Raw genomic sequence first — 12,859 nt, forward strand, 5'->3', positions numbered from 1 at the left:
GAATATCTTATCCTATACAATTTGTTTTTCTAAATTAATTTTACTTTTGGTGCAAATACATAGCTCCCATTCCACAGTTTCTAGGCATAATGATCAGTGACATTGGTTACATTCTTCACATTATGTCAACATTCTCGTTATTTCTGTTTTAGTTGTTTCACGTCCATTTACTTACTTTCCCTGCCTCAGTCTTCTCCTGTATGATTTAAAAATAGCTGTTGACACTTTGGAAACCCTGGTGGCATAGTCGTTAAATGCTATGGCTGCTAACCAAAAGGTCAGCAGTTCGAATCCACCATGCGCTCCTTGGAAACTATGGGACGGTTCTACTCTGTCCTCTAGGGTCTCTGAGTCAGAATCAACTCGACAGCAATGGGTTTGGTGGTGGTTTTATTTTCTTGGTTGACCCTTTGATTGTGTGTGTGTGTGAATACAGATGTTTTTAAACACAGTTCACAAGAGTGACCATCTTTATACTCTTTGGGCTAAACTGTTGCTTAGTTTAAAGGTGACTTCAGGGAATGGTTTCAATTCAAGGTTTGAAGAGCAACTCAGAACCATAGTCTCAGGCACTCCTCCAGCCGCAATAGGTACAGTAAGTCTAGATTCTTAAATAATTTGAAGTTCTGTTCTACATATTTCTCCCTTTTTATCAGGATTCATCTATTGTGTTCCTGATCAGAATATTCAGTAGTGGTGGCAGGATACCATCTTGTTCTGGTCTCGAGGTGGAAGAGGCAGTGGTACATGTAAGGCCATCCTTTAGTCCATTTCCTTCTCTGATTCTTGGGTTTTCTTCTTTCTTTTTTGTTCCAAATGAGTAAAGACCAGTAGTTGTATCTTAGATGACCACTCATAAGCTTTTAAGACCCCAGCCACTACTCACCATACCGGGAGGTAGAACATAAAGAACTATATTATGGCAATTGACTGGATTGTCTCATGAGACCACGGCCCTAAGCCCAAACAAGAGAACTAATCTCATGAGATGATTATGTCTAATTAGCATGACCATTTGTAGCCACCCCCCACCTTTTTCTTGTTGTTTTTGTTGTTTGTTGCAAACCCATACACAACCTGGCCTTTGTCTATTCATCCCTTTTCCCCATGTACAGCTTATTGATGTCAGTTTATTTCAGTCATGCTGTGCAAACTTCACCCATATTCAGTTCCACCTTTCCCATTTCTATAAAAAAGTGACTACTGCCTAGAGAGTGCTTTCCCCTCTTCCCACACCCCCCATCCCTGGTAACCACTAATGAACATTAGTTTCTGTATAATTACCTATTCACTTTATTTCATAAAAACATACAATGTTTGGGGTTTTTTTTTTTGTGATTGACTTATTTTGCTCAACATAACGATCTCCAGGTTCATCCACGTTGTAAGATGTTGTGGGAACTCATTTTTCATCATTTCTTAGTATTCCATTGTATGTATGCACCACATTTTACTTACCCCTTTGTGTACTGGTTGGTACTTAAGTTGTTTTCATCTTTTTGCTATTTTGTATAGTGCTGCAATGAACATAGGTGTGAAAATATCTGTTCATATCACTTCTATTAGATCCCTAGGATATATACCTAGGAGTGGAATTGCTGGGTCACATGGAAACCCTGGTGGCATAGTGCTTAAGAGCTAAAGCTGCTAACCAAAAGGTTGGCAGTTCAAATCTGCCAGGCGCTCCTTGGAAACAGTATGGGGCAGTTCTACTCTGTCCTGTATGATCACTGTGAGTTCGAATCAACGCGACAGCAGTGGGCATGGCAGCTCTGCCTCTGTTTGCTTAAGGCACTCCCAGATTGTTTTTCACAATGGCTGTACCACTTTGCATTCCCACTAGCAATGGATGAGGATTCAGTTTCTCCACATCCCCTCCAACACTAGTTATTTTCCCTTTTTTTATTTTAGCCATTCTAGTGGGAGTGAAGTATCTCATTTTGGTTTTGATTTGCATTTCTCTGATGCCTAGTGATGTTGAGCATGTTTTCATGTGTCTGTTTGCCGTTTGAATATCCTCTTTGGTGAAGAGTCTGTTCATGTCTTTTGCCCAGTTTTTGATTGGTTATTTTTTCGTTGTTAGTTGTGGAAGTTTTTTGTTTATTTTAGGTATTAGACCCTTGTTGATTACATCATTCTTGAATATTTTTTTCCCAGTCTGTAGGTTATCTCTTTACTTTTTTGATAAAGTCTTTTGATGAACATATCCAGTTATCTATTTGTTTTCTGTTCCTCATGCATACATTATTGTGTTTGGTTATCTATCACTGAAAAAAATGAGATCCCAAAACTTTGCTCCTGTATTTTCTTCCACGAACTTTGTGGTTTTAGATTTAATATTTAAGTTCTTGATCCGTTTTGAATTAGTTTTTGTGTATGTCACAAGGTATGGACCTTTTTTTTTAAAGTGTGGAAATTGAGTTTTGTCAGTACAATTTGTCGAAGAGGCTGTTCCTTCCACATTGAGTGGATTTGGCTCTTTTGTCAAAAATCAGTTGACCATAGATGTTTGGATTTATTTCTGGATTTTGAGTTCTATTCCCTCCAGGCTGTTTCAATAACAGTAGCTGGGTAATATGTTTTGAAGTCAGGAAGTGTGAGGCCTCCTACTTTGTTCTTAAGAATTGCTTTGGCTATTCAGGTCTCTTGTCTTTCCATGTAATATTGAAAATTAGTTTTTCCATTTCTGTAAACAATGTTGTTGGAATTTTGATCAGAATTGTATCATACGTATAGATAACCTTGCATAATATTGACATCTTGACTATATTAAGTCTTTCCATCTATTTAGGTTTTCTTTAGACTTTTTCAGCAGTGCTTTATAATTTTTATCATATAGATCTTTTACATCCCTGGGTAAATTTATTCCTAGACATTTTTTTCTCTTAGATACTATTATAGAGTTGTTTTGTTAATCTCCTTTTCAAAATTTTCATTGCTCATGTATAGAAACCCAACTGATTTTTGTGTGTTGACCTTGTATCCTGCAACTTTGCTGAATGTCTCTATTAGTTCTAGAAGCTTTTTGTAGATTCTTTTGTGTATATATATACACACACACATATATGTAGGATCATATACAGTTGGTTGTTTTTGAGCTTTGCTACAGATAAAAAAATACTCATACTTGTTAACAGTAAACCTCATTTTTTGAAATGAGTAACCGTGAAATTTCTCTTCAAGTATTTGATTTTAAATTGACAAATATTTAAGAAACTGGCTTATAAATGCAGATTTGAAGCAGTCATAAATCCTGCTATTTTCATATGTGTTTAGGTATCCAAAATGTTGAAAGATTATGACTGGATTAACTCAGAGAAACACCTCTTTGGCCAACCCAATAGCGCCTATGATTTCAAAACTAACAACCCAAAAGAAGCTGGCCAGAGACTTCAGAAGTTACAAGAAATGAAGGAGAAGCTAGGAAGAAATGTCAATATGAGAGCCATGAATGTACTGACAGAAGCTGAAGAACGGGTAAGTCAGTTTCCTAATGATACCTGGCCACTTTGGGACATGACTGGCATTAATGTCTCTATGTGACTCCTGAGGCAGTTACAACAGTCAACTTTTCCTTAATGTCCTTAGTGCCTGTTTTGCTTTCTGTTTTCCTTTTCTTAATTTCTTGATTTTCTTATTCCTTTTTTTTTCCCTATCATCAGTTGTTTAGATATTCTGTTTTACCTTGAATGACTATAACTAACTGCTGTCTTCCTTTGACTCTAGTGTATACTAGAACCATTTTGTAAGTGATGACTACAACTATTTTATAAGTAATCATTGTTTTACTAATCTGTAAACCTAGCAGCATCTTCGCAGTTTTAGTGTTCTAACTTAATAATGTTATCCATTGCCCCTGACAAAACTCATAATCTAAGAAGAAAATTTTAATGTCATCTAATGTTGAACTTTGGAGACCATGTTACTACAAAAACCTAGAGAAAAAAGCAGTCCCTACCCTTGAGGGCCACATAGGAAATAGTGGCCTTAGCAATTATATTATGTCCCAACTTTTCTTTAATTCTGCAATGTTATGCCCCATGTATCTTTTTTAATTCTGCAAAATTCTGTTTGAATTTACATATTAGAATAGAGCTAATGAGGGAGCTGCAAAACTGGTAGTACTTAGAAGCTCAATTACTTTTAAGAAATTTTCCTACTGTGGGTTTTTTTTTTTTTTTTTTTTTTTTTTTTACTGTCATTGATAGTAGTATACAAAGGATCTGAATTATAGTAGGTACCAAACAGGCTAATAATGCAGGCATTGTGGTCTCTATAAAATCCTATCTCTCGTTTTCGTTTCTATATTAAAGCTTTGCAATATATGACATATTCATGGGAAAAAATCTTTGGTCTGATTTTGAGATGCATGATATTATGAAACTTGTTTGCTTTTACTTGTTTACTTTTATTAGATAATGATAACAGTCTAATTTTTTTTTTTTTGATGGAATTTACCAACTCCCCTCTTCTTACCAGCGAGAAAGGATTTATTGTTCATTAGCAAATGGCCTTTTGTTTTCATTGTTTTGTGTCTCTGTCCACATAAGAAACTGTATTTGAGTTATACAAGGAATAAGATAAAACATAGCATCTGGGAGGAGTTTTTGGGAGCTTGTCTATAAAGCACAGGGACAGTAAGGAAGAGAGCAGAACTGGCTGAAGTTTTTAAGGGAAAATATCCCTGCTCTTCATGGTATAATATCCCTCTGTGAGTTAAACAACACCACTCTGAACAGATGATGTCTGGGCTAAGACTTGAGTGATGAAGCACCAGTTGTGTTGTACAGAGGAAGAGCATTCCAGGAAGAGAGCACAGTGCATAACAGGCTCATAAGAGAATGAACCTATTATATCAAGGAAAAGAAAAAAGCCCATATGGCAGGAGCATAGGAGGAATCTGATACGATAAAGTCAGAGAGAAAAATAAAGGTCAAATTATGTAGGACCTCGTATATCAGGGTGAAGAATTAGAATTTTATTTGTCAGTGCTAAGAGTCCAGAAGACAGCAGGGCTGCTTTTATATGGGTTTACATATGACACATTTACCTTTTTGTTTTGGCTGCTAGGAAGATAAGAGAATGATAGTGGGGTCAAAATATTTCAGAGAGTTGCCTTATTCTCAGTTATAGATGGACATATACAGATGGATGATCTTATTTTCCTCAGAATTTTGGTTTGCATTGTAACACGGCTTTATATCTTTTTGGTAACTAGGAGGGTATGTATAAAAATACATGAGAACTCTATTTCTGACTGAATATAAAGAAAATTTAATGTTTTCCTAATTAGATTTTTTTTTTATCTTACTAGTATAATGACTTGATGAAGAAAAAGAGAATTGTAGAAAATGACAAATCTAAAATCCTTGCAACTATAGAAGACCTTGACCAGAAGAAAAACCAAGCCCTAAATATTGCTTGGCAAAAGGTATTTGAACCCCCAAATTTTATTATTTACTCTGTCTGAGATATCTGTTACAGTTACTCAAGTCAACCACTGTAGTGCTAGCAGCCACAGACAATATGTAAATGACTGGAAATGGCCAGATTTGTCCCATTTGCCATAGCTTGTCAACCATTTGCAGTCACCTGAGTTAGAGTACTGTAATAGATAACAAAATGGCACGAGCTGAGCTGCATATTCACTTATCAACATTGGATTCTTCTGGGAACATTTTATGATGTTTATGTCTTTTATCCAGGTGAACAAGGACTTTGGGTCTATTTTTTCTACTCTTCTGCCTGGCGCTAATGCTATGCTTGCACCACCAGAGGGGCAAACTGTTTTGGATGGTCTAGAGTTCAAGGTTGCCTTAGGAAATACCTGGAAAGAAAACCTAACTGAACTTAGTGGTGGTCAGAGGTGAGTAATCCCTTTTTAGTATTATAGATCCTCATTCATCTTTATTATAAGCCATGATCTTACTACCTCCCAATTTTATCTCAGCTTTGCTGTGTTTAACTTTGTTTGCATGTAGAATTTGAGGAGCCTAATTTTTTTTTTTTTTAATACATTTTGGGGCCCTGGTGGCATAGTGATTAAGAACTTGGCTGTTAACCAGTAGATTGGCAGTTTGAATCCACCAGCCACTCCTTGGAAACCTATGGAGCAGTTCTGCTCTGTCCTTTTGGGTTGATATGAGTCAGAATCGACTCAATGGCAACAGGTTTGATTTGATTTTTTTTTTAGTATACATTTTTTGGTAGAAACGTTTGGTTGAAATGGTAGGCAACAAAGGAGAAACAAAAATAAGCAACTAGAAAATTAGACAAAATACATGAAAAACAACTGTTTTCAGACATTGAAAAATGAGTATCCTAGGACTTTGAGACTCAAGAGAAAGGAACCAAAAAGTGAGCCTTGTGTTCACCTCGTCTGTCTGCCTGGGGTCAATTTCTGGACTGCACAGGCAGGAAATAAACCTAAACAGAACCCAGTAGTGTCACTAAATTAAAGAGACAGAGATTAGAATTTTGGGAGGCTCCAGAGTTGAATCTTGCATTAAGCATGTACTGTTTCCTGAAGTGAAAGCTATTCTAGGCACACCCTAGCAAAGTTGGTAAGCCTTGAAGGGATCAAGATGACCTGCATTTAATTTGTCAGATAAAAGCCCAACACAATAACATAATCATGGTCTCCAGCACATATAAAAATTACTGGATAAAAATCAAGAAAATGTGACTTAAAACCGAAGAAAAAAAAAAGCAGTCAGTAGAAGCAGACCCAGAAATGACAGATGATGAAATTAACAAACAAGATGTTAGAGTTACTGTAACTATTTTCAAGTATTTACTGGAAAACGTGAACATAATGAGAGAAATGAAGCCTGTTAAAAAAAAAATCAAGTGGAACTTCTAGAGAGAAATATACCTGAAATGAGAAGTTCACTGCATGAGATTAACAGCAGATTAGACACTGCCAAAGAAAGATGAGCGAACTTGAACACATAGTTGTAGAATCTATTCAAGCTAAACTAAGAAATAAAAAAATGAAGAGATTCAGCGGCCTCTGGGACAATATCAAGCAGTCTAACATACTTGTAATTGGAGTTACGGAAGAAAGGATAGTACAGAAAAATACCTAAAGAAATAATGGCCCCAGAATTTCCCAGTTTGATGAGTGCTGCTCTAGCCACAGACCTAAGAGTTCTGTGCACCCCAATCAGGATAAACAAATACACAGTAACACAATAGGACATGTCATGTAAAATTGCTAAAAATCAGTGATTAAGAGAAAATTTTAAAAGCAACCAGAAGAGAAAAGACATATGCAGAACAAAAATAGAAATAAAAGACTTCTCATCAAAAAACTATGCGAGCCAGAGGTCTGGAATAATATTTGTGAAGCACTGAAAGAAAAATGTAACAACCTAATAGACCTCTTTATCTAATAAATATTCTTCAAAGTGAAAGCAATATAAATATTTTTTTAGACAAACAAAAGCTGGAAGAATTTGGTCCCAGTAGAATTACACTATAAGTTAAAGGAAGTTCTTCAAATGAAAATGATACCAAATGGAAACTTGGATCTACACAAGGGAATGAAGAATGCTAGAGATGGCTTGGTATAGAATTTAGGGATGTCTTTCTTAGCCATTACACGTTGATTCCAAAAGGCCGTATACTGATAGAAACTTAGAATGTCATATTGCCAGGCATTCTATCTGTAGACAGCCAAATAATTAAAGCCTCCTGAGAAAATTATAAACATTCATGTAATGAAGAGAGTAATTAACTTAGTGGTGATTTTTTTTTCTAGGATGACAATCAATAGTTCTTGAATTTTTTTCAAATGCCCTATAGAACCCTCATGTAACTCCTCTTATGTAGAGAATACTGAGACCTATTAATTTTTTTTTTATGAAATCCTTTGTCATTTTTTGAGTAGAAGCAGTCCCGTCTGTATTTTTCACAATTAATAAAATGCCTAAATATTTTAAGAGTCTAAAGATGGCTTCTGCCTTACAGAGATGTTAACCAAAATTGAACCCTACAACTTTTTTGCCAGTCTTTAGAAAATGTTTTTGAGGAAACTAGAAAATATATGCTTTTCTTCTTAGTGGAACCTATAAGTTATTTCCATAATGAAGATGAACAGCAGTTTAACTCTTGGCGAAATATCTTCTTAAGTTTAAAGCTCAGTGCCTTAGATGTTTGGCATAGCGGAGGCCAATGGAAAATAATTTTAGGTTGCTTAAATGACCTCAGCTCCCTTCTGTAGAGGTGAGTGTCAGACTCTCTGTGCTTTATTTTTCATTGCACTGTTTCATTCATTTCCTTTTCTAGAGATCTTGGTTTCACATTCTTATACCTCTCCACATGTGCACACATTTCCTTACTGTTTATATTTATGTGCTTCTTAATACCCTGTTGGAATGCTATGAGCATTAGCTTGACCAGTTATTCTAGTGTCGCATATCAGGAGGTATTTGATGTTACAGAATAAATATGTTGCAAATATTGTATTTTTTCCTTAATACTAAGTAACTATAAATATTCTGTATTAAAATAAGCAAGGCTTTTTTATGAAATATACGTTTCTTAAGAATTACAATTCCTCATTCCAGATTCAAATGAAAAAAAAAAAGCCGTAATTAAAGATGGTGGTAAGGTAGAAGAGAACTAAAAACAGAGCTATGAAATCTGTGAGTAGGAGTAAATACACATTTTAGATGATTGTTTGAGCTTCCAGCCAACACGTTGAAGTACTTAGGGTAATGGGCCATAATCTATGCAAATTACTCTCAAATACTGCAAAAAAAAAGTATGTGTATATATACATAATAAAAGTTTGAAAGAGTGCACCTAGGCCAGTTATACTATTACAGGAAGACAGCTATTGTCTTAATAAGTTACCATTTAGCCTGGGCATCTAATAAGCAGTTGAGGGAGGAAAGAGAAAAAAATGCTATTAAAACTAAAACAGTATTTATTTTGGGCAGGTGTTGAAGATAATAAGGCAAAATTAAAATTGCCTTTTGAAAATAGTATGCTTATGCGACACTTAAAGTTTTTATCTTCACCATTACTGGTTTTTCAAAGATTTTCAGATTGAAAAACAATCTAATGAGGTAAAATTGAAGAATTTTTCTTTAGGAATGGGCTTAAGATTCCTGATTATTTGAATGCAAAGAAGAATATAAACCTGTCTTATTCAAAATGGAACTCATTGAAGAGAGGAAAAAACGGAAAGCTAAAATAAAAACCGTATCAATACAACAAAAGAAGTACTGAACTTTGGGTCTTAAGATTCTTTTTATGACATTCAGATTAATCTGCACTATTCACAATAATAACAAGATGGCAGAATTGCTTCACTGTTTTGGTAAAAATGGCTTTTCTTCCACTGGCCTTTTTTTCTTAGGTCTTTAGTGGCACTGTCATTAATATTGTCCATGCTCCTCTTCAAACCTGCTCCAATTTATATCCTGGATGAGGTAGATGCAGCCTTAGATCTTTCTCATACCCAGAATATCGGACAGATGCTACGTACTCATTTCACACATTCTCAGGTAAGAACCAGGAAATACGTTTCAGTAGTAGTTTATTATTTATGGTATTTTTTTTCTTAAAACTATACTTTAGCAGTAGTCAGTATTTTATAAGATTTAAGGTTGAGGTATACTAAAGTTATTGTATTTCTATTAAGTATATACTTATTTCAAGTGGGTATAGAATGAAAGAGTTTGGTCTCCTTTTAAAGAAAGAACCTAGCATTAGAATTATTGATTGTAGCATGAGAGAGAATCCAATTTTGTCATAATTTGTCATTGATTTTGAGTTAATGCAGTTACTTTTTCCAGCTAGCTGCCAGAAAGATGTACAATAAACACAAGACTATTTCAGGAATATGCCTAGATGACAGAAAGTCATATGAGGCATAAGGGAAGTCGCATTTCTCCTGCCTAAAAAGTGGAGAAAAGTCCCTTGAAACTAGAACAGTTTGTTTTTATTGCACTGCTGCTGTAGGAATTGAGGTTGCCAAATATGTTTGTGTAGATTATGCATGGTACAGCGCAGGGGTCTTCATTTCTTATATTTGTCATATATTGTGTGTTTATGATGGCAGTTCTTGGGGCAGATAGCAGTAAAGCAGCACGTTTTCTCAACCATACAAAGGAAGGGTCCCCTTTTCTTAATCATGTAACGGTTCCACTTGGGCTGGTGGTGGTGCTCCAGGACTTTGAAGCAAAATATTTCACTTTGGCAGTAAGAGAGCTAACAACAAAACATTTAGTGCCAGCAGCAGAAGATAGCAATAAGCAGCCAACCACCAGACAATAGTCAGCTTGGATAATGAAGCACCGAAGGTAAAATTTAACAGACTCCTAAAACCTAATATGGAAAGATAGAATGCCTCGTATCATAAGCGGAACCACTGAGTAGTACAAATGGTTTACACTAAAGCTCAGCTGCTAACTGAAAGCTTGGAGGTTCAAGTCCACCCTGAGGTGTCTCATAAGAAAGGCCTCGTGATCAACTTCCAAAAAATTGGCCAGTGAAAGCCCTGTGCAGTACATTGGGGTGGAGGGTGCCATGATTCAGAAATACCATGGCTATTTGTTATTTTCATTTGAGGATGTGCAGTTGCTTGGAGTCAAGCATTTAAAGAAATAACAAAATCAAAATGACCCTTGAATAATTCTTAACCTTAATATATATTAAAAAAAAAAAAAAAAGCAGTGAACTTCTTCAAAAATACTACAAAAAATATTTTCTAATGCCTTTTTTTCTTTTTTCTTTAAGTTCATTGTGGTGTCCCTAAAAGAAGGTATGTTCAACAATGCAAACGTTCTTTTCAAAACCAAGTTTGTGGATGGTGTTTCTACAGTATCCAGATTTACTCAATGTCAAAATGGAAAGATTCCAAAAGAATTGAAATCCAAGGCAAAAGGACCCAAATGATCACGTGTAGAAGTTTGAAATACAAATTTACTCCTACGTCTTGACCTGTTTTTAAATGTAAACTTTTAAGAACTTAGGATTTATCTAATTTGTTAATATAACGATTGAATGTTATTTTGTCACTTAACACATATTTTCAAGGTCCATATTTTCTTCCCTTATATAATCACTTATAAATGAGCATAGATTCCTAATTAGTGTAACTATGGTACAATTACTGTGATTGTGATTTTATGCATATCATTAAATGTTTTTTCTTATATACGTTTTTTATATATTAGAGAGCCTGAAATAGTGGTAAATCCTGTATGTAAAAGCAAGAATACAAAGAAACAGATGAAATTATAGGATAAATATAATTAATTGATAGTCAGCTTTTAAATAGTTTAACTCCTAAAGCAATATTAATGTGTTTTCTGTTGCTAATAAAGTCATTCAGATAAGAGAATTTCAAAGCACTTAGTTGCTGGACCAACAAAGGGAACACAAAGAAAGCTCTTATGCATGCACTGTGCTAGCTGAGGCTAGTTCCTTGAAGACACAGTGCCAGCTTGCTGGCTAGACTCAGCCTGGGAAGCAGGTCTTGAAAGATTCCTCTTATTTTAATGGTGTTTGAATATCATGTTTATATGCTTAATAATTGGTCTCTGCACCTTGTTTTTTTTTTTTAAATTATTCTCATGAGTGTTTTAAGAAAAACTTGGGAGAAGGTATGTTGCATGCTGCTGTCTACTGCAAAATTAATCTGAAGTCTCCTGATAATTTCAAAATAGATTTTTGTCAGCCTTTGCATATATCCAACCAAAACAATCTATTGGTGAATGAGAATTTAGGAGCCAGCAGACTAAATCAAATCTTATCTATGCTTCGTTTAGTGTGATATGTGTATAAATCCATAAATTGATTCATCAGTTCTACCAAAAGACCTCAGAGGTAACAATTATTACAGTTTTTAGTGTCTTCTGCTACTTTCCATTTCAGAGGGGTAAAGTTTCTTTAAGATCTAGAAAATGGAGCCTAAACAATATAAGAATACTATGTATACTTCTTAGCATTTCAAGGTACATCACCAGAATAGTGTCCTCAGACTGAATTCTGAAAGCTGTGACCTGACTTAATTTAATCTGATCTTGGGTATGTTATTTTTTTCCCCACTATCCCTTCTTGATCCTTGAGTCCTAGTTACTTAATGTTATTGTTATCCTCTCCCTGATAAATGCTCATACTTTCTGGCCCTGGGTTTGTCACTTCTTACCATTCATTCTCCATGCATATCTTAAGATGTCAGATAACACCTGGGTAACTGAATGTCATGGTGCACATTGGAAAGTGTTGAATCTTGATTTGCTTCTATCTACTATGCGGAAGAGAGGGAGGCATAGCTGTAAATATAGTTACAGGGAACCCAGTATTACAGATAATGGATATATGAAAATACTCGTTTCCTTTTGAATGTATCGCAAATTATTTTCCAAAAGAGTTGTATCAGTGCACACTGTCACCAATAAAGAGTAGCAAAGCAGTTTGACCACAACCTTGACAGCACTGGCTGTTAATTTTTCTCATGTAATAGCTATAACCAGCATTCTAAAAAACAATTCATGGGTTGAACATTAGGCAAAGTGTACTAATTTACCTTCCTCTGCTACAAATTTTCTGTTTGTGTACTTTCCCAGTTTTTGTCTTACATATAATCTTGCTATGATAAAAAATTCTCAAACATGTTAAAGTTTTGTGAGTAATGCTATTTGATTAGACAGAAGGCGTGACAGGCACATTTATTTCATACATCTACATAGTCTCATTCATAGCCATACTAGTTTCAATTTTTTAAAAATTGTTAGAAATGGATAAATTTAAATGCTTATGTTAGGCAACAAAAAAGATAAATTGAATAGCTTAACGTTCTACATTATATTCTAAAGAGCAAAGTAAACTCATAGTAAGTAGA

At 35.0% G+C, this 12,859-nt stretch overlaps 1 protein-coding gene across 3 annotated transcripts in view; it reads left to right on the forward strand.

Annotated features, from left to right (window-relative positions):
* The window catches only part of SMC2 (structural maintenance of chromosomes 2), a 65,492-nt gene extending 52,874 nt beyond the window's left edge, over positions 1-12,618 (forward strand). For all 3 annotated transcript variants that reach the window (XM_049896268.1, XM_049896271.1, XM_049896269.1), the window contains exons 21-25: positions 3,277-3,477; positions 5,315-5,431; positions 5,706-5,866; positions 9,368-9,515; positions 10,750-12,618. In XM_049896268.1, coding sequence (XP_049752225.1) covers positions 3,277-3,477; positions 5,315-5,431; positions 5,706-5,866; positions 9,368-9,515; positions 10,750-10,908 — 786 coding nt within the window. In that variant the 3' untranslated portion in view covers positions 10,909-12,618. The remainder of the gene's footprint in view (positions 1-3,276; positions 3,478-5,314; positions 5,432-5,705; positions 5,867-9,367; positions 9,516-10,749) is intronic.
* The last annotated feature ends 241 nt before the right edge of the window (positions 12,619-12,859 follow it).

The sequence above is a fragment of the Elephas maximus genome, chromosome 9 (genome assembly GCF_024166365.1).
Source record: "Elephas maximus indicus isolate mEleMax1 chromosome 9, mEleMax1 primary haplotype, whole genome shotgun sequence".
Lineage (NCBI taxonomy): Eukaryota > Metazoa > Chordata > Mammalia > Proboscidea > Elephantidae > Elephas > Elephas maximus.